Consider the following 25,440-nt stretch of genomic DNA (forward strand, 5'->3'; position numbering starts at 1 on the left):
GGGGTGGTGTGGCAATGCTTCTTTTTTTCTTTTTTTCTTTTTTTAAAAAGATATTTATTAAAGTTTCCATTTTTTTACAAAACAAAAAGAAAAAAGCAGACATAAAAAGAAAAAAGTTAAAAACACATAAATTTCACAACTTATTTTCTCATAACATATTTCCCTCACCTCCTCATACCTCCTTTTCTTGTATATCCAGTTCAAATTATTTGTGCAGCAAATCCATATCTCAAAGCATTACAGCTTTAAAACAAGAAAACACCTTATTTTCTCTTCAACATCTTCGGCTATTATAACCTTAAATTCTTGCTTACAAAAAGAAAACCATTTTATCATAATTACAGCTAGAAACCACTTAATTTCAATCCAACATCATTCAACATTCCTTAATTTTACAGTATTTTTGTAAATAGTCCTTACATTTTTTCCAATCTTCTTCTGCCGACTCTTCTCCCTGGCCACGGATTCTGCCAGTCATTTCTGCCAGTCCCATACAGTCAATCAGCTTCATCTGCCATTCTTCCAAAGTGGGCAAGTCTTGCATCTTCCAATACTTTGCAAAAAGTATTCTTGCTGCTGTTGTAGCGTACATAAAGAAAGTTCTATCCTTTTTTAACACCAACTGGTCAACCGCAATGCTTCTATTTTTCTACTTAGTGTATGTGTGTGTGGAGTTTTGTGTCAGCATCACTTGTGTGGGTTCTCGTTCTATTCAATTCTTATATTTCCTTGGTGGTGAGCAGGGGTGGACCGCCCCAGGTGTCACTACTGAGGGGAGTGACAAAATGGCGGACATTACTCACTGTGGGGCCTGCAGCGAACCTGAGCCACGTGTCTCTCCTGGGAGTGACATGGACACCCACAGGCTCCATGCTCCCCCAAATGGTCCACCTGCCGCCTCCCCCTCAGCTATAGGGTGACTGAGTCCTCGGAGACTCCTCGGAGGCCAAGCAGAGTATCCTGCCACTGGGCACAGGGCACGTGTACCGCCCCAGGCACCCGATCGGCTTGCTCCACCACTGGTGGTGAGAGAGGTTGGGGTGGCCGAGGGTGTGGTCGATTGCCTTTGAATGGCTGTACAGAGATCCCCCCCCAGTGTGTTTGGTCATGATTTCCACCACCTTCTGCTTCCATAGGTGAGGCACTCTTCTGGTTGGGCACAACACACTTTTTTAAAAAAAAGCTACTTCTTCAAATCTGGTATATTGAAAAAATGTGTATTACAAAAAAATAAAATAAAAGAAGAGCCAATTATCAACCCATCTAGACACTCAGAGAGCTTACTATATCCCCATGGAAAATCTCCATGTTAAAGCCTTCCGCAACACACACAGACATTCTTCTTTTCAGTGTGAATCAAACAATTATATTTAACTCTCTGTTAAACTGGACACTTGGACTGTCTTCTTTTTCTCATTTAAATTTGGATTATTGAAGCATCTGTGGTGAAAAACAGCACAACACTTCCTAAAGCTACAGAACCACCGTCCCCTGTCTCCCTCCTCCTCCTCTGCAAGCCTGGCAGCCATGAGTGTGTCTGGCAACGAAGACGTGTGGCAATAGACAGGTGGATGGTGGGCATGGAGTGGAGGAGGAGTTTGTTGAAGAGTGCAGGAGGCAGAAAGTGCCATGCTCCGTGGAAGCCAGATCTGGCCAAAGCCTACCTCCCTGTGAGGCTACTGCCGTACCTCACCTCACCTCATGGGTGGGGTGGACCTGTTCAAGAGGATCGAGTCATCACCCCTCCTAGCTATGGAGCAACCCTGTAGACTGTAAGGCAAAAGCTGGTTGTTCTAATATATTTGAGTAACGAGCATACAATGATCTCTTTCAGCTTTTGCCTTCTGGAAGAAGGTATAGGGTTATAAAGGCCAGGACTAGCCGCCTGAGAAACAGTTTCTACGCTAATGCAATTCTGGTTCTAAACGCAGCATAAGGGGTCTCTGTAGTATAGTGTATTTTAAAATGGGGTTTTAGAGTTTTTAGGGTTTTTTGAATGTTTATGTAGTTTTTATGTAGTTTTTATGTAGTTTTATGTAGTTTTTATGTAGTTTTATGTAGTTTTTCAGTTTCATTGTTCCGCAAGGGACAATGACAATAAAGATATCGTAATCATAATAGTAATACAACTATCAGATTCACTGGAGCTACGATGTCTAAGCAAGAAACATGTTGATTTTATAGAAACATTACGTCTTGGAAACAAAATATTTCCTATGCAGGGGGAGAGAGAGCGTCACAAATCAGGAGAATTACCCTTTTAAAATACCGTGACAGAGTATGCCCTTCCTTCTTCCAATCCAAACATTTGCAACTGGATCACAGCTGCAATCTCTTTTCTGAATGAAAAAGACTTTATCCAGCTTTGAGCTCCCCAACCTGCAGAGAGAATGTTTCAGACATATTTCAGACATCAAGGGTGGGGCACAGACACCACCTCAGGACAACATTTACCATTCCATTGAGTGGCACCCCATTACCCATGAGTATGTTTGTTGGTATTCTAGAATGGTGCTTCAGTATCCCCTTAAGTGCAGAAGAACTTTCCTCTCATACATTATCAGGAGAAATTTTGCCCTTATTAAATGCAATAGCCTCCAAGCTACTGTCTCGCAACAATATACGTCTTGAAATCTGAGCTCTGAAGCACAGGATTTTGTTTTCGCCTTTCAATGCACATTCATTAGGGCTGTGCACTGGATTTGGCTGAAGCCGAAATCCTGAACTGTACCAGGTTAAATTGGGACGAACCAGGTTGGGCTGCCCAGAACAACCTGGGGCTGTCAAGGAGTGGGAGAGAAGAGGCAAAGTATCTCAATAAAGTCTACTGCATTTGATTAGCAGCCTTAAAATAAAAGGAGAGGCTCTCTTTTATTCAGGAACTGGTTAAGAAATAGAGCTGAGAGGAAATAGAGCCGAGAGAGAGGTGTGTGTGTGTGTGTGTGATGCTTCAAATAATCTTTTATAGATATTTGTAACTGTTTTGAGAAAGAGAAGCCTATCTGTGTATCTAATCACAAAATGATTGGTCCAGTTGACTTCCTTTTTTCTCACCCAATGTGTAGCTGCTCATCTGAATATTATATCTTAGAATATGAAGTCTTACACAAGAATAGTTTCCTCCTCTTAAGTTCACAGAAAATTATCTTGATGACCAAAAAATAACATTTTCTTCTTGTGATAAGAAGCTGGCAACTAAAGCTTTGATGAAAGGTGGCTACGCTCTTCTACATCTTGCAGTGAGCTATAAAAACAAGACAATTTCTCACCCCTCTTGGACTTGAGGTACACAAGGATTTGTCTGCATGTCCTCCCGGTACCTGTATTTCCAGCACACAATATTGTTCAGCACTTTCGTGTTGTCATCATCCTATCTGAAGACTGTTGATCGGTTCCTCCACTCAGGTACGTGAAAAGAGGTGAAATGCCATCACTCACCAGCAGCTTGCATTCATCGGATTGAGAAAGCCCCAGGTTATTTCTCAGTAATGTGGATCAGTGAATTTTATTATTTCAGTCACAGACCAGTTCCAGCCCACATACAATATCAAGGAAGTCATAAAACACGAAAGGGATGTTACGGAAAAGCAGCAATGCGGGAGCGAGCTGCACGTGGCTGGAAAGCAAAACAGGATGTGATTGTTGGGGACTGTACCGTGGGAACAAAGGGGCAGTCTATTCACTGTGCTGAGCACCGGATGTTAGCTCAGAGTGTCATCTGACCTGTACTGGAAGTACAGGGGTGGAGTTTGTCTCTCTACTGTTGGAGTCTGATGAGTGCAGACACGTTTCTCTGTACTGCTGCAAAGACAGAAATAAAGACATGTAAAAACATTTCTGTCTGTCTCTTTCCCCTCCCTGGGGGATGCAGGGAGGAGAGAAGAATGGTGTGTTCTCCTCACGTTTGAGGAGGATCGCCGATAGTGACCTAGCCTGTATCCTGCCGGGAGACGCAGATGGGGAGGTCAACAAGGATCTCAAGCCAAGTGCCTGGAGAGTGGCCAGTTTCCTCTGATAAGGCTTAAGAATCCGACAAGGGATACATTTGAGTTTGCAATTAGTTTTAACAGGGACAATACAGATATAGCAACAGTTTAAATATATATAAATTAAAACTTAGTCCAGTAATGTGGATATTGCAAGTTTAGCTGGGAAAGGATGGCTGCAACTTTTGGGTTCTGAGGAGAAAAATTCAGGACTAAACTGATGAATGATCTAAATGAGGGAAAGCCAGCTTCATATGTGCATGTATGAAATACAGTGGTACCTCGGATTACAAACGCTTCAAGTTACAGACACTTCTAGGTTACAGACTCCGCTAACCCAGAAATAGTACCTCAGATTAAGAACTTTGCTTCAGGATGAGAACAGAAATCGTGCTCCAGTGGTGCAGTGGCAGCAGGAGGCCCCATTAGCTAAAGTGGTGCCTCAGGTTAAGAACAGTTTCAGGTTAAGAACGGAACTCCGGAACGAATTAAGTTCTTAACCAGAGGTACCACTGTATAGCTTTGGCTGTAACAAGGAAATTATTATTTCTAGTTGGCTGGGACATTTTAAGATGCAAATCAAATGTCAAATATATCACCATAGTCACAAAGCTGACATTTTATATAAACCACACTGTAATAATAATAATAATAATAATAATAATAATAATAATAATAATAATAATTTATTCTCCACCCATCTGGCTGGATTTCCCCACTTGCCTTCTTATATTTCAGGTTTCACCTTTGACTTTTTGTTTAAGCAATAGGTGCAAATAGCCCTATATTTCATTTATTTGATATCTGTAGCAGCTCACCAAAAATGTTTCATCTGTTATACTGTAAGCATTTTCATGCGATTTACTATTTTGTATCACACTTTCACCATTTTAAATGAGTAGTTACAATATTTCACAACTTGTGAGTTGTTGTTTTTATTAAACTTTAACTTGAGTTTTCCTTGCGGGTGGTGCTGGTTCTTTGCGACATATGCACATCCTTACTGGAGTAAATTAATATACTGGAGTAAATTTTAATGCAAAGCTGTTTTCTTGGTTCTATTTTATATGCTGTTATTTTAATGTTATTTTATCCTTCCTGCTTCCTTTCATTTTGCTGACGTTTACCCAGCACCATGGCTAGATTTGCACCTTCCTTTCCTGCTCTCTGTTTACTGATGGATTATTACTAATACCATATATTAGAGAACTCCAGAAAACAGAAAAGCTATGCTGCTCAGGGTCAAGCTGTGCTAGGATGGATCAGACAAGCTGGTAATATTAAGTCACCTTTAAAAATCTTTTAAATACTTGTGCAAAAGAAAATGGGCAAAGGAAATCAACTTGTAAAGTGGTGAAAACTTTTTGGACAACATTATCCATATCTGCCAGGAATTTCTTCACCCAGAAAATCCAGGAGCCGTTTTTCTCAACAACTAGGAGATAGCTGAGTTTTTACTGAGGTTAATCTAATAGGCTGAGACTCTGTACCTTTCTGAAGATTATATCTAGTCTTGCACAAGAAGGGTCTCTTCCTCCTCAATTCATTGATTGTTATCTTGTGGATCAGAAAAGGAGCATTTTCCTCTTGTGGTATGAATCTGGCAACTGATAAAGTCATGATGACTTTCCATTCTACATCTTCCTGTGAGTTTCAAAAACAACACAATTTCCTCTCCCGCTTGGGACTTGAGGTACACAGAAATATTTCTGCATGTCCTCCCTTTTCATCACAGGATATTGTTCCATACTTTTGATTTCTCATCATCCTTTATGAAGATTGCTGATCTGTTCTTCATCTCAGGCACGTGAAAAGAGGGGGAATCCCATAACTCATTGGAAGCATACAGTCCTTGCATGGAGAATGTTCCAGGTTAATTCCAAGTTGCTGGATATAGAGGGGATTAGCTTGAAAAGGATGGTTGGGACACTTGGAAGTCACTGCTGCTCTGAAGAAAGGAGACAGATGCAAGGTTAGACTGCTTAACAGTTTGATTATATCACAAGGGGAGTCTCCTTAAGCCAGCTTCATATGCTAATGTCTGAAGGATGATTTATGGAAGCCTGTGATGGGAACAGCCTTGCTTCTAGATGCTTTGGTGTTGACCTTTAAAGCCCTAAACGGCCTCGGTCCAGTATACCTGAAGGAGCAACTCCACCCCCATTGTTCTGCCCAGACACTGAGGTCCATCTCTGAGGGCCGTATGGCAGTTCCCTCACTGTGAGAACCCAAGTTACAGGGAACCAGGCAGAGGGCCTTCTCAGTAGTGGCACCCACCCTGTGGAATACTTTCCCACCAGATGTCAAAGAGAAAAACCACTACCAGACTTTTAGGAGACATCTGAAGGTGGCCCTGTTTAGGGAAGCTTTTAATATCTGAAGGACTATTGTATTTTAATATTTTGTTGGAAGCCGCCCAGAGTGGCTGGGGAAACCCAGCCAGATGGGTGGGGTATAAATATATTATTATTATTATTATTATTATTATTATTATTATTATTATTATTATTATTATTTGCTGAAAGAACACAAGAAGCAAGTTTTCAAAGACGTACAGAGACAGCACCATTTTCAAATGCCAAGCAAACGTTGAATGTACCATGGTAGTCCTCTGGGTGAGACATCCAGGTACATTCTGTCAATACATTAGAGAGTGAGGTTGCAGTTGCAGCAGCAGAGCAGAGGTTAAGAGAATGAACAAAAGCACCCTTCTAAATAAGCCAGTTACATTTTCAGCAGCCAAGAAACAGCTGTATATTTCTTGAGGTTGGGAACATACCTCCCCCTGTCTCAAGCAAAGGATGCTTTTGTAAAGATCTGCTGTTTGCTGGGAGAATGTAAGAAACAAGCTGGAGGGGGGGGAGAGTGCTAAACCTGGAGTTGCAAGCTAAAAGCATACATGGGTGCTGCAGCACCCTGAAGATCTAATGCAGGGACAGTGATTTGCTGACAGAATGAGTGCTCTGCCTCCCCCCCCCCCCAGCTGTACTCAATTTGTGTATTTGCAGAGAAACCCAAGCAGTTTGAAAGCTATGCATTATGAATCTAGGGTGCATAGGAAGCATAGTTAGCCAAGAATCTAGTATACATAATTGTATATAACAAATGCTAATAAAAAGATTAATTAACAGTTAAATTTGAAGGAAGAAATCCTATGGCAAGAAGTGTAAATTATGTGAGATCTGCAGCTCATTCATTTGTGGGGCTGCTGCTGGAGCTCTGCCTTAAGTCTGGCAGAGGGAAAACGAGCGTTTAGAATTTGTGTTCTATTCTGGGTTTCTGTGCCATCTGACCAAGCTGAATGGGCTTAGGAGCTATCCTAAGTCTTTCTAATCTGGTCCTGTTGCCACCAAACCCCCAGAATGCTCCCTTGGGGGAACTTATATTGGTCTCTGCTAAGCCACCTTTTGCTCCATTGGCAGAGACTTGGCAAAACCAGAATAAAAAAGTTACACTGGCATATCTTCAGCTGACCTGGAGTTGGGAACTAAATGCCAGCTGAGCCAGGAATCAGCCACCTGAGCCAGCTATTGTCTCCTCGGCTGCTTATCCCTGAAGACCTTGCAATAGGATTGCCCGCCAGAATGACCTGAATAACTAAGGAGCATCTAAACATGGCCAAACATGTTTTGACCTTCAAGTCTTCTTCAGTGGTCTTGACTGCATGTCAGGACCACACACACATCCCCAGTGTAACCTATGTTTAAAATATCAAAAGATAATTTCTAAACCAATAAACAGTAGAAAGATAAATTGCATAATATGTGCAGTAACAACACTTGCATTTTTTTAAAAGAAAGATGAGACAATATTACTACATAATAAAAATAACAAATCTGGATATCATCCAAATGTAAAATTATATAGGCAAAGCCACTCACCCGTCATGGCTAATGATAATTGTCCATCCATAGAATGCCTCTTGTATGTATCTTATTCCAAAATGTGAACTCAGAGAATTGTGGGTTCCTTGGTCAACAGGAACAGACAAAGCTGTAAATGAATTTCAAGCATTATAATTTGGAATGATCTCTCTCTCTCTCTCTCTCTCTCTCTCTCTGTGTGTGTGTGTGTGTGTGAGAGAGAGAGAGAGAGAGAGAGAGAGAGAGAGAGAGACTGGTTTTGCAGCTGCCAGCAGGATTGATTACCCTAGCAGAACGCAGGCATCCTTCTCTCCTAGCAATGCATGCAGAAGTGAGCAACGCGCACAGCTGAGGAATTAAGACAGTTGGCTGCATTTCTTGAGAGAGTCAAGAGGGAGCACACATGAGCAAGCAGGTGTATAGATGAGAATTTCAGGGATCAGGGAGACAGAAAGGTGGAGGATACACAGTAAAATTACTGCAAGAGACAGTAGCTGGGGGGAGAAACACAGGAAACTGAAGACAGAGTGAGAAGCCTGGCAGAGGGGAACCAAGCTTTGTAATAATAATAATAATTTATTATTTGTACCCCGCCCATCTGGCTGGGTTTTCCCAGCCACTCTGGGCGGCTTCCCACAAAGATGAAAAATACACTAAAATGTCACATATTAAAAACTTCCCTGAACAGGGCTGCCTTCAGATGTCTTCTGAATGTCAGGTAGTTGTTTATCGCTTTGACATCTGGTGGGAGGGCGTTCCACAGGGCAGGCGCCACTACTGAGAAGGCCCTCTGCCTGGTTCCCTGTAACTTGGCCTCTCGCAGTGAGGGAACCGCCAGAAGGCACTCGGAGCTGGACCTCAGTGTCCGGGCAGAACGATAGGGGTGGAGACGCTCCTTCAGATATACTGGACTGAGGCTGTTGTAACTATATAATAAGTAGGTACATAAATATGTTGTTGTTGTTTAGTCATTTAGTTGTGTCTGACTCTTCGTGACCCCTTGCACGCCAGGCACTCCTGTTTTTGTCAGTATCTCAGCTCGCAGTATCTCAGCTCGCAGTCAAAGGTAACTGGCCTCCCCCGGGCAACCGACTGAGATACTTGTTGGCCTTCCCGTCTGCGTCTCCCGGCAGGATACAGGCAAGGTCATAAATCGGCGATCCTCCTCTCTGACGTGAGAAGAACACACCATCCTCCCTCCACCCTGCATTCCCCCAGGGAGGGGAAAAGAGACAGACAGGAGTCTATTTACATATCTTTATTCCTGTCGTTTCAGCAGTACATAGAAACGTGACTGCACTCTCCAGACTCCAGCAGTAGAGTCACAGCTCCACCCCTGTACTTCCAGTACAGGTCAGATGACACTCTGAGCTAACATCCGGTGCTCAGTACAGAGAATGGACTGCCCCTTTTTCCCAACAGTACAGTTCCAGACAACAACATCCTGTTTTGCATTCCAGCCACCTGCAGCTGGCTTTTGCATTGCTGCTTTTTCCCAACAGTTTTCCCCGCCTCCCGCAGTTTGGTCAAACTCATGCTGGTAGCTTCAAGAACACTGTCCAACCATCTTATCCTCTGTCATCCCCTTCTCCTTGTGCCCTCAATCTTTCCCAACATCAGGGTCTTTGCCAGGGAGACTTTTCTTCTCATGAGGTAGCCAAAGTATTGGACCCTCAGGTTCAGGATCTGTCGTTCCATTGAGCACTCAGGGCTGATTTCCTTCAGAATTGATAGGTTTGATCTTCTTGCAGTCCATGGGACTCTCAAGAGTCTCCTCCAGCACCATAATTCAAAAGCATCAATTCTTTGACGATCGGCCTTCTTTATGACCCAGCTCTCACTTCCATACTTCCATACATACTTCCATACTTCCATAAATATGGGGAAAACAAAATGTCACTTAGAGAAGGATCTGAAATATTTTCCTTGAAGCTTGAGTTTTTTTTATTCTGGATTGCTTTATTTGATGTTTTAATGTGTTGTAAACCACTTTGAGAATTTTTTTCAATAAAATTTAAAGTGGTATAGAAATGATGATGATGATGATAAATTCAGCACGGGACAAAGTGAATCCTTATAGTGACATGACTGTGACTTAGCACCAACCATCAGCAAAGTGTTGGCCTCATATTGTTTCAGACCATACCCTAGGAACAATTCTGTTTGATTGACATGTTGCTTGAATCTTTAGGTGCCTAAATAATGATTTTCAATCAACAGTAGTGCTATGTTAAGACACACATTAGCTCACAATGATAAAGTAATCTCAAACCCTATACACCTTTTCTTTTTTTTAAGGAAAAGCAATAGTGCCCTGAGGAAGAGGCATTAAAAAGGGATCCCCTTAAGGTAGGAACCAACTCCTGTGGGCCATGGGTACTTGGCCACTGGCAATAATATAATCATGGGGACTGGGCACCCACAAAGTCAATGAGCAAAGCTGGAAGGTGGCAGCAACATTGCCTCCGAGAGACAGACAGACAGTCGGCCTCTGCAGTGTTGCCTTTGAGAGAGATGCAGTTCAGCTCTGCCTTCAGCAGCCAGCGAGCATGCTGTCAGAGATGTTCCCTTTCTGACAGACAGAGAGGATTCAGAGGAGCCAGAGCTGACAGGCAGAAAGGAATTCGAAGGGGAGGGGAAGGAACCAGAGAGTAGTAGGAACCATTAGGGGAGGAAGAGGAGTGCAATGCCCCCAGCAGCGCAATCCCGGTGGGGTGCCATCACGGCTGCTGCCCTGCCTACGCTGGGTGGCATACCCCTGCAGGCAGCGTGCCACGCCCCCAGGATGTGTGCCATGCCCCTGCTACACCCCTGGGGCATGTGCCAGCCCTGCCCCCACCTGCTCTCCGCGCCCCCCTGGAACCAGAGCATGAAGCTGCGCCGCTGGTAGGAACCTGATTCCTTCACACAGTGAGAATGAGATAGACTTATCTCACTCAGGAATGCAGCTTGGCAGCTCTGAAAGTAACGCAGAGCAGAGAGAACTGGATACAATGGGGCTTGGAGGACCAGAGTCTCCCAAAAGCCGGAGATTGAGTCGTTTAGCAGAAAAGTGCATGACAGGGAAAAGAAGGAGGAAGAGGTGGAGACTATCATGTTTCCTCTGGGAAAAAGAAGCTAGATCCGGCAACTGACTCGGAAAGTGACGAATGAGTTAATGAAGCTCAGACTGCTGAGCCTGTTAATTGCTGAATAAATCTGAAGTAACAAAACTCTCAGAGGCCGTTTCTTGTGTGGGAGAGACTACCAAACCTGGCACATGACACCCTTTTCTCTCTGCCTCCGAATCCGACCCCCTCTCTATGGAAAAGGGTGCCTCACTGGCTGCAGAGAGGAGGAGAAAGAGGAGCCAGTCACCACTGCCGCTATGCAGCTGTGTGGTGTCACAGGCAGACAGCTGCATGTGGTGTGTTTGACATCATATGCACTACAGTGGTGCCTCGCAAGACGAAATTAATTCGTTCCGTGAATTTTTTCGTCTAGCGAATTTTTCGTCTTGCGAAGCACGGTTTCCCATAGGAATGCATTGAAAATCAATTAATGCTTTCCTATGGTCAAAAAAAGTCCAAACAAAGCCAAATTTGGTACAACAAGAGTTTATTAAGTGCTCTTTAAAGTCACACATACTGTAAAGAGCATTTCAAAATTCAAACCCAGAATTTTTTTAAAAAAACAGCAGAGTGGCCCAATGGTCACAGAAAATCATAAAAATGCAGAAAAAACCCCACAAGCTTCCAAATTCTTGCAAACCCCTCCCCAACTGTTCCCCCAGCCACCCAGCACACAGAAATTCAAATCCAGATTTTTTTTAAAAAAAACAGCAGAGTTGCCCAATGGTCACAGAAAATCATAAAAATGCAGAAAAAAACCACAAGCTTCCAGATTCTTGCAAACCCCTCCCCAACTGTTCCCCCAGCCACCCAGCACACAGAAATTCAAATCCAGATTTTTTTTAAAAAAAACAGCAGAGTGGCCCAATGGTAACAGAAAATCATAAAAATGCAGGAAAAAACACACACACAAGCTTCCTTTCCTAATGCCCTGCTTTAGGATCAACATGTTAATTTCCACAAAATTCATGATTGTCTCCACTGTGACACTTTTCCTCGGAATCACTTTTAAATCACAACACCAGCTGCTCTTAAAAACCTATTTGTTCACTCTACTCTCTTACCTCCTCCTTATGCTTCCACTCATCCCCTTTCACTTTACAGAAATCTATATGAGCTGTTACTCTGTAATAATTTGGCTTCCTATGTGCTTGCATTAACTCCAGCATTAAACCATTGATTTATTACCAAACTTGTACAAAGAAGAGTGGTTGTTGTAGGGAAAGCATGATGGAACACTTTTCCAGGAAGAGGAATGCTGTAGAGAGGAAGGATTATTCCCCATGTCACCTTTGATGCCCTTCATGGATACGACTTCAAACTTTAATGCTATACAGTGGTACCTTGGTTTACTAACTTAATCCATTCCGGGAGTCCATTCTTAAACCAAATTGTTCTTAAACCAAGGCGTGCTTTCCCATAGCAGCGTAGGACTCAATTTACAAATGGAACACACCCAATAGGAAGCGAAACATGTTGTGTTTCACAAGCTGGTCTCCGACCGTAATAAATAAATTCAATTCATTGCTGCATTAAATGTGCATTCTGTAGCTGACTTCCTTTGCAATGTTTTATTTTGAAATCTTTAAGATAATATATTACTTTTCTGCTAATTATGTTGCTTTGAATGTATCCCTTAAAAAGGAAAGTATTTCAATGAAATGAAAATTATTATGATCCAAGTATGCATGTTATTATTTATAACCTACTATATTTTTAATAAATGCATTCCAAATAACATTATACTTGTCCATACAAAATTTATGTCTGTAAGCAATCCATTCATAAGTTGCAAATGTTGTCATATATGCAAAGCATTCAGTAAAGAGGGACGAAGATTTCTCTTTCCAGTGCATCAATATCACTCTTTGGGCATGAAGAATAAATTTACTTTGTACAGTTGTAGTCGTGGAATGTTCCTCAATGGTACCCGGGATGGTGTGCACCATCAAAGTGACCCCCGCCCACTGGATCTATGCTGGACAGTTTTAATGTGGGTTAGAAACCATTTAGATTTTTTTTTCTTTAGAAATATAAAGCAGTATAGAAATGAAATTAATAATAATCCTAATATAATGATGCAGATTCCTAATGCTACCATTAAACCAAGAATGTTCTAGGACTGCAATTCCAGTTCTGCCCATCTCTTGGTGGTCAAATTTGTGGTTCATTTCTCCTCCGTGCCATCAGAGTTTAAAAGTGGACATTTGTATGATTGAGCTTTCTACCTAGAATTTGTGTTTTGCAGAGCTCAGAGTTCAGCTCTATGTGCTAAGAGCACTATGTTCAAATTGCACAAAGTACTGGAAAGCACTTTGAATGAAGTGCATGCATAAAGCACACACCACTCTTGAGACTTTGGGCAGCAATTTCTCCTGTGCACAAGCAATTTCTGGAGCACCCAGGAAAAGTAGAAGAGCCCTGGCTTTGCTAATTGGACATATACCAATTATTTGCACATTCATCATGATGTAAATGCATAAAGCCGCTTCCCGAAATCCTATGCCCAAGCTTGTGTGCTCAGTTATGGATGGAAAGAGGTGGATGGACAAATGCTTTTGGAAAAAGAGAAGGGACCTAGGACTCAAGATCCTGCCATTCTAGGAGGTGAAAATCAGACTTTTGTCTACTCCCACTTGTCAGCAAACACAGGGTTACTGAAGAAGATAGGGTATTCTTTGTGAGGCATACAGTCATACCTCAGGTTAAAGTAGCTTCAAGTTAAGTATTTTTGGATTGCGCTCTGCGGCGACCCGGAAGTAACAGAGCACGTTACTTCTGGGTTTCGCCACTCGCGCATGCGCAGGCATTCAAAATGACGTCATGTGCATGTGCGGAAGTGGCGAAACTTGACCCGCACACGCGCAGACATGCAGTCACGTGTTACGTTTACTTCAGGTTGCGAACGGCGCTCCAGAACGGATCCCGTTCGTATCCAGAGGTACCATTGTATTTTATTTATTTATTTTAAATCAATTTTATTGAAGGTTTTCAACTTATTATACAATAAAGAACCTAACTAGTCTGGAAAGGAATAATAAAAAGTGAAAGGAAAGGAAGGGAAGGGAAGGGAAGGGAAGGGAAGGGAAGGAAAAACAAAACAAAACAAAACAAAACAAAACAAAACAAAACAAAACAAAACAAAACACAAAACAAAACAAAACAAAACAAAACAAAACACATACCTAAGTATATGTATGCCTTTATCACCATTTTATCTTCATCGTCAATCCATATACAGAGGCTTGAATCCTTCTACCTCTCACCTGAGAGAGCTGCGCCCTTCCTCAGCCTCACATCCAAGTTCCACCGGAGGCAGTGATGGCCTTCAACCAAGATGGCGATGTGATTTATTTATTTTTTGTATCCATTGATTAGTCAGTGGTTATATCTGCAAAGTTTGGTTCTATCCATTATTTGATATCAACATAACCTTCTCTCCTCTCGAATGTACAGAGAACTTGAAACAAGTGAGGAAAAGATGATCCTTTGGGATTACAACTGTACAATTCTATGATTCTATGATTGCTACAATTCAGAATAGTAGTGTTTATTAAAAGCGAAACATAATTAAGATGAGAAACTCTAAGATTTTATGTGCTGAAATTAGTTCGGACTTCATTGTCTATCCATTATAATGGATAATTATAATTATAAATTATTATTATAAGTATTATAAATTTTTATAATATATATATACATATATATATATATATATATATATATATATATATATATATATATTATAAATAGTTACTTATTTTTTGGGGGGGGGTCTGAAGAGAAGTTGGGAAGGCAAATGGGAGTTCTTTCTGTGGCCTCGTACAAAGCTTTAGCAGAAGTCATGAGCAGAACTTGCTGAAACTGGCTTCTGCAAAAGAACAATGGGGCGGGGGAGAGAGGAATTCATTTATGCGCTGCACATTTAATGGGAGAAAGAAGTCAGGAAATACTTACATGGTGGAATTAAAATCATTTCCTCCCATAATGTATGAAGGGAAATATCAGTAACTCAGAACAATATACCAGGCAAAGCATGCTAAAGGGGACATGGTATTCTAAACGAAATTTGTGTGGTTCAAAGGGGGTAAAATGATCTTAATCCAATGATGGAACAAAAATGTGGCAAGCATAATTTCCTGGGTTCGCTCTCTAGTTAAAAGGATCTTAGATAGCAGCCCTGTAAAATACAATATTGGGCTGAATGATTCAGCAATTTGCCTCATGATAACACATCTTCTTTTGGGAGTCAAGGCTGTACTTATCTTATTCCAAGCATTCAAGCATAGGTGTTTGCTTTTGAGAGCAATACTTCTCAAATGCTCACAATTTTCTTCATATGACCACGTATTAAGTTTTCTCCCCACACAACCATTTTTTTAAATCAATGGGCCTACGTGATTTGATGATATAGAGAGAGGGTGGAATGAAGTAATTGAAAGGAACAGATAGCTGTGCAGGAAATAGTGGGGTAAGTTTAGAGATCAAAAGCAAGAAACTAGACAAGGCAATTCAGAACTCCAGTATTCTGGAAGAAGGAGAATTTCAGATGCACCTCATGAATAAAAGATGCCCAGGTAGTAAGTACAGGGAAAGGGGTCATTGCCAGTTTATCAGGTGCACGTGTGGGGGTCTTAGGGGGTCTTGTCTACTCTGAGATTTTTAGAACGTGTAATTTGATTGAATAGGATTGAATAATATGATCAAGCAAAATTCATTTCTTTGTTAGGACATGGTGGTCAAAATCAGGGTAATACAGTGGTACCTCAGGTTAAGTACTTAATTCGTTCTGGAGGTCCATACTTAACCTGAAACTGTTCTTACCTCGAAGCACCACTTTAGCTAATTGGGCCTCCTGCTGCTGCCGCGCCACCACTGTGTGATTTCTGTTCTCATCCTGAGGTAAAGTTCTTAACCTGAGGTGATATTTTTGGGTTAGCGGAGTCTGTATCCTGAAGCGTATGTAACCCGAGGTACCACTGTAAATAAGATCACAATTCTCGTCCTAGAGAGTTGGAGTATGCTTTGAAACACCTGCAAGGATAAGTGCAAACTTCCCTTGAGACTTTACATTTGAGAAGCATTTTTTTTTCCTGCCCACACAGAAAGTTGCAGAGCCCTGACCTTGGTTATTGAGGCACCAACTAATGGATTTCTTGTACGTTTCATCATGATGTGAAGATTGTGCCCCACCCTGTCTGAACATAAAGCCCATCCCTGACCCTCCTGGCTCCAGGTAGTATGCTCAGTGTGCATGGGCATGTTGTAGTTGGCAAAACACTTTTTTGAAGCAGAATGGAAATGTATGGCTTGAGGTCCTGAAAATCAAGGAGGAGAACATCAGAAGTATATCTATACCCAGTTGTGAGCCAACAGGTGTGATTTGTAAAGGTAGGACATTCTGTGCATGACAACTTTTATTAATGGTCAATTCTCCTGTGGTTCCAGCATGCTCTCATTTACTCTTCCTTTGATTCCTATTCAAAGATAATATTTTCTCTAAAGCCTTTGGCCCATCCTCCTGGTCCTCATTCTTAGAAATGGGGGAGAAATTGATTCAATGTGCATTTAAAGCTGAACCTATCAAATTAACCCTTACTGGAACCATAAGTGAACTAAAATACCACTGTCCTTCAAAATTCACACTTATCTGAATTTTGTGATGCAGTTCTTCAACAAAAGAATGCTTAAACTAACATATATATTTCAGTGAAATTGTAGAATGAAATAAAAATATCAGTGAAAACAAAATGTGGAAATGTGTGCTTTAGTCAAAAAGTATGTGCAAAAAGTAGTTGTTTGGAAGAAATTTCTGAAAGCTAGAGTTAAGGAATAGCTCGCAATGCAATCCTCACCATGACCACTTCAAGTTCCAATGAATTCAAAGAAGTTTATTCTCAGGTAATTGGAGTGGTAGCCATGTTAGCTGACCCAAACCATGACTTAAGTCCCACTGATTTCAATGGAAACTTATTGTAACTCATTTAATATGGATTCAACCTAGTATAGACAATACAAGCAAGGTATATTCCAAATATAAAAGCTTTGTATGTTTCCAACCCCATGAAAGTTGCAAATCCAGCATGCACCTTCATATTTGGATGGGCTTGAATACAATTTCTGGTGCATTAAAAATGACTCTTTGAGTTCCATCACCTGAACTGTCCTATGAGTAGAATTACTCTCTAAATGAAAGGAGCTGTATTTTCATTTCTATCATTTTATTTTTTTGTGGTTCCTTCTGCAATCGCTCTGCACCTGAGAAACTTTCTCTGGAGCAGTGTAGTATGAATATGAACTGATCTGAAAATAACACAGATCTGGAATAATCTAAATCGCTTTTAACTTTGATCAATAGTGGGGATCCAAGAAGACCAAGCTGAGAACTTGAGCAGTATCATACATTTAGCCCCAAAGCAAGAAACAATTCCAACTCTTCTCTTTTCTTCTAGGAGGAATCTCCACACCGGAAGGAGTATCAAAGCAGAAACTGATCCAGGATGGCAAATTTCTGCCAGTCAGTTCTGTCCCAGCTGGATGCTGGAAAAGAACACAATGGAACGCAAAGTATCACGGAGTCCTCAACAAATAACAGCTGTGATCCAAGGGCCAGCTATGCCGCTAGTTCTTTAGCAATGTTTTTCATGGTCACCTTCACTTTGCTTCTCTGCCTTTTTGGATTTGTGGGAAATGGGACAGTCATCTGGCTCCTGGCATTCCGCATCAAGAGGAATCACTTCACCACCTACGTCCTGAACCTCTCCATTGCTGACTTTGGTGTACTCACTGCTGTAGTTGCTATTGATTTGAACTGGATTGTATGTAAGTCATATCCCTTGCATTTTGAGCTTCTAAGGTCATTGTTTTACACTGGCTTCCTGTTCACATACAGTGCTAGCCAGCTTCTCCTGACGGTTATCAGCATTGACAGGTTTGTGTGCATCTTTTTCCCCATTTGGTATCGCTTCCATAAGCACAAACACCTGTCCGTCATCGTGTGCGCCACAATATGGATCCTTGCCTTTGTGACGTCTGGAATTCACATCATGCTTTTGCTAACTGGGAAATATTGTAATCTAAGCTCCTACCAGTTTCTTGTCATTGCCCTGTTCTGCACCCTTTTAATGTCCCTCTCCACCGTAACCCTGTCCATGAAGGTCTACTTAAAACCACATGAGTGTAAGCGGGGGAAGCTTATAATGGCCATTTTGCTTACACTCCTCTTCTTTCTCCTCCTTGCTATCCCAATGGATGCTGTTCAGTACCTGGCCCTGTTTCATAAAGATCCCTACCTCCTAGAATATGCGTTCATATGTGCCTCTCTTAACAGCACCATTAATCCTGCGATTTATTTCCTGGTAGGAAGGAAGAAGAGTCATCATTCCCGGGAGAGAATTAAGAGTATTCTTGAGAATGTTTTAAAGGAGGAGGGAGACAGCAAAGGGGAATAGGAGTTCCCCAGTGAAAATAAATATTGCAGCCTCCATAGAAGCTTAAGCTCTCTCCTTTTGTTATTACTGTATAGTTGAGCCTTTCCCCAGTCTGTGCCCTCTATCTGGTGTTATGGAAGATGCGGTCTAAGTGGCAGAAGAATTTCCTAGTTGTTGTTGTTGTTTTCTGGAAAAAAATTATGCATGTACAGATTATTTAAAGTTACCAAACATTTATTCATATCTAATAAGATACTGCTTGCTTTTGAAGAGGGATGGTTCTAATGTGACAGACTCTGAACTCGGCAGCAAAGAGTTACCTCACTGTAGGTGTTCGTTCCTTTCTTGCAACATTGAAAATATATCCTAGGGGCTCATACTGGTATGGGCTCCAACTGGAAGTATGGCTGGCCATGAGCACCTTTCATATTATAACGCTGTGTGTGCATGCACACTTGTGGAGTTATATGTGATGCTAAGAGCATATAAACTGATGCTTTGCATGGAATTCGGGAAAGAACCATAATGTTTGTGTGCATGTTCCACAGACTTTTGCTTGGTCTGTTTTTCTGTATTGGAGGTAGCTTCAAGCTGCTCCTTGCATTGAGTGTTTGAGGTGAGGACGTGGATTATGGAAAGTTGTGTGTGTGTGTGTGTGTGTGTGTGCTTAGTGAATGGTCACAGAAATCAGACAGCGAGAAATATTCAAACATACATACCTTACAGGCCTTCAAAGTAGACCCCTCTGATACAAGGCACCATTGACAACATTCGTAGAACTGTCGGAAACTTCTGGAGAAGTCTCTTTTTGTACTGCTTTCAGTTCCCTTGTCTCAGCAGCTTGGACGTGTGAAAATCTGTGCCCTTTCAGTGCAGATTTCAGTTTTGGAAAAATAAATCTGAGTCCAGATCAGGAGAATATGGAGGGTGGGACAACTCAGTAACCTCAGTAACAATTTCACACGGAATATACAATTCTTCCACCACCATTCAGATGGATAAACACCGATCCTGCATCAATAACTCATGAATTCTGTCGACATTTGCCATTGTTCTGCTTGTCGACAGTCTACCAGACCGAGGGTCATCTTTGATAGTTTTCCACTGTTCATGGAAATGCGTAAAACCACTCATACACTGTATTTCGAGTTACAGCTTCATCTCAGTACACAATTGTAACCATTTCATGGGTTTCCAATGCCAATTGTATGTTCAAATATTTCTCCCTGTCCACCTAAACATTATGAAGAACTTCCTGACAGTAAGAGCTGTTTGACAGTGGAATTTGCTGCCAAGGAGTGTGGTGGAGTCTCCTTCTTTGGAGCTCTTTAAGCAGAGGCTTGACAACCATATGTCAGGAGTGCTCTGATGGTGTTTCCTGCTTGGCAGGGGGTTGGACTCGATGGCCCTTGTGGTCTCTTCCAACTCTATGATTCTATGATTCTATGATTTCTGTGACCATTCACCGAATTGTTCAGTCACATCTTGTGTGTACACACACACACACACACACACACCTGCCTGGACACCTGTGTCAGGGAGAATTTGATGGAGGAAGTGACAGAAGAGGCAGAGCAGGGGGTCGGGGATGCTGTGGAGCCTTTCATCCGGCCAGAGACAGAGGAAGTGGAAGAGAGGGTGGAGAATAGCCACGAGGAGGAAGGGCTCAGGGATGTTGCAGAGCCCTTCCACCGCCCAGAGGCCCGGGAAGGGAGCTCAGACTCTGGAAGGGAGGGGGCTTTCAAATCAGCACAGACAAGGAGGGAAATAAAACATAAGGGTCAAATATGTGTCACACAATTCCCCCACCTACTTTGTTTGTGCGGGAATCGAAGAAAGCCACTCCCCGAATCTGACTCAACGGGTTCAGACACACAATCCTGAACTGTAGCTGTTTCTTGTACATATTTAATAAAGACTGTAAATATCAAGCTGACTGTGCCAGGGTGTTAATGCGAAGGGGAGACACCACCTTTACAACCCGGTACATCCCTTTGATGCATTGCCACATTTCCCTCTCCTCCAAGTCCATCCCCACAGTAAATAGTGTTCTGTGATTTTTATGGTGACTTATATTGAGTGTGTAATATTCTCTTTTAGTGCACTACTTTTTTCGAATATACATATGTTCCCACCCAGTCACCCTGAGACCTCTGAGTGTTGGGCAGATTGCAAAAGATCTAAATAAATAAGTGATGGGTTTATTCTACTTTGTTTTGCGATGCTTCTCCTGTGCTACCACATCCCTGCTGCAAGGAGGGGCTAGAGCTGAAAAAAGCAGGACAAAAACATAAGCTGGAACATTTGTGTTGTGGCATAATTTTTTCCAGAATTTCAGCAGAATGTTCCCAGGTTGGTAATGAAGCCATGCAACTGCCCCCCCAAGAACTCTGTGGTCACGATTCACATCCACACAGTTCTCATAGTAAAGGGGGAAAGTATCCCTTCCCATCCTTTGCTATTGGGTCACAGGTGACACCTGAAAATGTGTCTAGGAATTGGGAAGCGAGCTGATGGCTCCTGCTTTAGGAAACATCATTGCCTGGCTTATATTTTGATTTGGATATTTATATTTATTTGTTGATTTGCATCACATTATATTTGAATAAATTTATCGTTTTACACCAGTTATGGTTTCTTGGTTCTTTAAGGGTGTGCTGGCAAATGATGACACTCTTGTTTCCTACAGTTTAAGTGCGTAATCATGGGTGGGTACACTGATAATGAAAAGATAGCACATGAACCTGATGAACGAAAATGGGGGGGGGGACTTGCTTCCTGAACTGGCAACCTCGCTCTGCCTAATGAAAAGACTAGACCTTTTTAGGACAGAAAGACTTATATGTCAAGAGGTTCCTCCCCCTAAAATCACTGATTGCTATCTTGATCGGCAATAAAGCAGCACATTAGTTCCCTTCTATGGCAAGCTGAAAAAGCCAGGCTGGCAAGCAAGCAGAATCTAGGGTGCATCTTGCAACGAATTTGGTGGAAATCACCTCATACTCCCTTGATGGTTGCAGCATTTTCTCTTCAGGACTCCCCACAGCACTCCCATTCAAGATACAACACCGTTGCTGCTTTTCTTTTCCCAGACCACAGCTGAAGACTGCTGATCGGTGCCTACTCACAGGTATGAAAACCTGCCATATAAATTTTCTGGACTCCCAACTCAGAGATGAGTTTTAGCGGCAGCTAAAAAAGCCAATGCAATTCTGGGCTGCATTAATAGGAGTATAGCATCTAGATCAAGGGAAGTAATAGTGCCACTGTATTCTACTCTGGTCAGACCTCACCTGGAGTACTGTGTCCAGTTCTGGGCACCACAGTTCAAGAAGGACACTGACAAACTGGAACGTGTCCAGAGGAGGGCAACCAAAATGGTCAAAGGCCTGGAAACAATGCCTTATGAGGAATGGCTAAGGGAGCTGGGCATGTTTAGCCTGGAGAAGAGGAGGTTAAGGGGTGATATGATAGCCATGTTCAAATATATAAAAGGATGTCATATAAAGGAGGGAGAAAGGTTGTTTTCTGCTGCTCCAGAGAAGCGGACACGGAGCAATGGATCCAAACTACAAGAAAGAAGATTCCACCTAAACATTAGGAAGAACTTCCTGACAGTAAGAGCTGTTTGACAGTGGAATTTGCTGCCAAGGAGTGTGGTGGCGTCTCCTTCTTTGGAGGTCTTTAAGCAGAGGCTTGACAACCATATGTCAGGAGTGCTCTGATGGTGTTTCCTGCTTGGCAGGGGGTTGGACTCGATGGCCCTTGTGGTCTCTTCCAACTCTATGATTCTATGACTCTAGGATTCCATGAGTGCTAATGACTCTGCAATGGTTGCCTCAAAAGCTTCTAGCCGTGCTGGATGTGTTTCACCCTTCACTGTTGCAGGCAATATGTCTCTGAATACCAGTTGCTAGAAATCCCATATGAGGAGAGAGCTATTGCAGTTGGATTCCGCTTGAAGGCTTCCATAGGTACTTATCTGACTACTTTGATAACAAGATTCTGGATGCGATGAGCCTCTGTCCAGACCTTCTGTTTGCATGTTTCCTGAAATTTTATCTTTTGTAATTTTAAACTGTAATTCATCTCTTCTGGCAACAATAAAGGCAAAGAAGTTGGTAGATTCCCCCCTAAAATAAAACCTCAGTTTCTTACAAAATTAAATTGTTCAGGCAATGCCATGTTTCACATTGTTGTTGTTTCATAAGAAGCATGGCAAAACTCTATTTGTTTCTCAGCTTGGCCTCAAAGCCGTTTCCTCCAAATATCTAATACAGTGGTACCTCGGGTTACATACGCTTCAGGTTACAGATGCTTCAGGTTGCAGACTCCGCTAATGCAGAAATAGTACCTCAGGTTAAGAACTTTGCTTCAGGATGAGAACAGAAATCGTGCTCCGGCAGTGCAGCAGCAGGAGGAGGCCCCATTAGCTAAAGTGGTGCTTCAGGTTAAGAACAGTTTCAGGTTAAGAACGAACCTCTGGAACGAATTAAGTACTTAACCAGAGGTACCAGTGTAGTAGCTTTCTGCATTAATATCTAAGAACTGGTATATCAACAATGCTGTGATTATATCCAAAAGATTTGTTGACTTCTGCAAATAATTTATGGCAGAAGTTGACTGTTTTAGAGACAAGATTATTGACATGTGTAAAGGTAAAGGTAAAGGGATTCCTGACCGTTAATAGGTAATTGCAGAATTCTTCATGCAGGAAATGAGCACTGCAAATACTATAATAATTATTTCAATACTTTTGAAATTATGTTTCTTTTCTCCTAGCGAGTCTCTCTCCATCAGAAAAGCAGAAACTGACCAGGATGGCAAATTTCTGCCAGTCAGTTCTGTCCCAGCTGGATGCTGGAAAAGAACACAATGGAACGCAAAGTATCCCAACGAATAACAACCATGATCCAAGGAGCTGTGCCACTAGTTCTTTAGCAATGTTTTTCATGATCACCTTCACTTTGCTTATCTGCCTTTTTGGATTTGTGGGAAATGGGACAGTCATCTGGCTCCTGGCATTCCGCATCAAGAGGAATCACTTCACCACCTACATCCTGAACCTCTCCATTGCTGACTTTGGCGTACTCACTGCTGTAGTTGCTATTGATTTGAACTGGATTATATGTAAGTCATATCCCTTGCATTTTGAGCTTCTAAGGTCATTGTTTTACACTGGCTTCCTGTTCACATACAGTGCTAGCCAGTTTCTACTGACGGTCATCAGCATTGACAGGTGCGTGTGTGTCTTTTTCCCCATCTGGTATCATTTACATAAGCACAAACACCTGTCCGCCATCGTGTGCCCCGCAATATGGATCCTTGCTTTCCTACCTTCTGAAATTCACATCACACTGGTGCTAACTGGGAAATATTGTGATCTAAGCTCCTACCAGTTTCTTGTCAATGCCCTGCTCTGCACCCTGTTAATGTCCTTCCCCACTGCAACCCTGTCCTGGAAGGTCTACTTCAGACCACAACAGTGTAAGCAGAGGAAGCTTTTAACAGCCATCTTGATTACTCTCCTGCTTTTCCTCCTCCTTGCTATCCCAATGGATGCTGTTCAGTACTTGGCCCTGTTTCATAAAGATCCCTACCTCCTAGAATATGCATTCATATGTTCCTCTCTTAACAGTACTGTTAACCCAGTGATTTATTTCCTGGTAGGAAGACAGAAGGGCCATCGTTTGCGGGAGTTAATTAAAACTATCCTTGATCAAAAGAGTTCAAACTAAAAGCCTACGCAGATGACTTGATGTTATCCGTAGAAGAACCGCAAGGGAGCATCGAAAAGGCGCTGGAAATATTAGAAGAATACGGCAGATTAGCAGGATTTAAACTGAATAAATCAAAGACCAAAATATTAACAAAGAATTTGAGAAATGATATAAAAGAAAATTTAGAGAGCCAACATGGAATTAAAGTGACTAAAAAAGTAAAATATTTAGGTATTTGGCTTACACCTAAAAATATAAATTTAATTGAAGATAACTATACAACGACCTGGAATAAAATTAAAAAAGATCTGGATGTTTGGAGCAGAGTTAACCTCTCGTGGCTCGGTAGGATGGAGGCGATAAAAATGAACACTCTCCCCAAGATGTTGTTCCTTTTTCAGAATATCCCGGTCATTAGAGGGACCAAAATATTTAAAGATTGGCAGAAAGTACTCTCAAGATTTATATGGCAGGGAAAAAGACCAAGGATCAGATACAAACTACTTACAGACCGAAAGGAGAGAGGGGGGATGGCGGTACCCAACCTAAAATTATACTATGAAGCTGCCTGCCTAAGTTGGGTGAAAGATTGGATAACTTTGGAGAACACGGATCTGTTGGAACTTGAAGGTGTAGACAACAGGTGGGGTTGGCACGCCTACCTTTGGCTAAATAAAGGAAAAACACATAAGGGTTTTTCAAATCATATCATTAGAGGGCCATTATATGAAGTTTGGGAAAGAAATAAAAAACTGTTAGAACCAAGAACACCCTGGTGGCTGTCCCCAATAGACATTTTATCAGTTAAAAAAACAAATTTGGATGAGAAAAACTTAACATACGAAGATTTATTGACACGCTCCCATGAAAATTGGAAACTAAAATCGTACGAGGAACTGAAAGGAAAGTTGAAGGGTTGGCTACAGTACCATCAGATCAATGCAAGATGGACGGAAGACAAGAAAGTAGGAATGAATGAAAAGAAATCAAAATTCCAAATCGAAATAATTGAAAGCAAATCTAAATTATTATCCAAATTGTATAATATTTTATTGGAAGAGGATACAAAAGATGTAGAAACTAAAGAGGTTATGGTAAAGTGGGCTAGAGACTTGGGACACAATATAGAATACGAGAAATGGTCGAAACTATGGAATCAGGGAATAAAATTCACAGCAAGTGTGGCAATTAGAGAAAATCTAGAAAAGATGATATACAGATGGTATTTAACACCAGAAAAATTAAATAGGATGTACAAGACCGGTAACAAGGCCTGCTGGAGATGTAAAACAAATGAAGGGAATTTTATACATATGTGGTGGACATGTGAG

At 41.7% G+C, this 25,440-nt stretch overlaps 1 protein-coding gene across 1 annotated transcript; it reads left to right on the forward strand.

Annotated features, from left to right (window-relative positions):
* Positions 1-17,459: 17,459 nt before the first annotated feature.
* LOC309539812 (proto-oncogene Mas-like) lies at positions 17,460-18,410 on the forward strand (the record flags this gene model as incomplete). The annotated part of the gene is made up of 1 exon (XM_082236145.1): positions 17,460-18,410. One exon carries the CDS (start codon positions 17,460-17,462, stop codon positions 18,408-18,410), a length of 951 nt encoding a protein of 316 aa, XP_082092271.1.
* Between the last annotated feature and the right edge of the window lie 7,030 nt (positions 18,411-25,440).

This window comes from Podarcis vaucheri, assembly GCF_965113315.1.
Source record: "Podarcis vaucheri genome assembly, chromosome: 8".
Lineage (NCBI taxonomy): Eukaryota > Metazoa > Chordata > Lepidosauria > Squamata > Lacertidae > Podarcis > Podarcis vaucheri.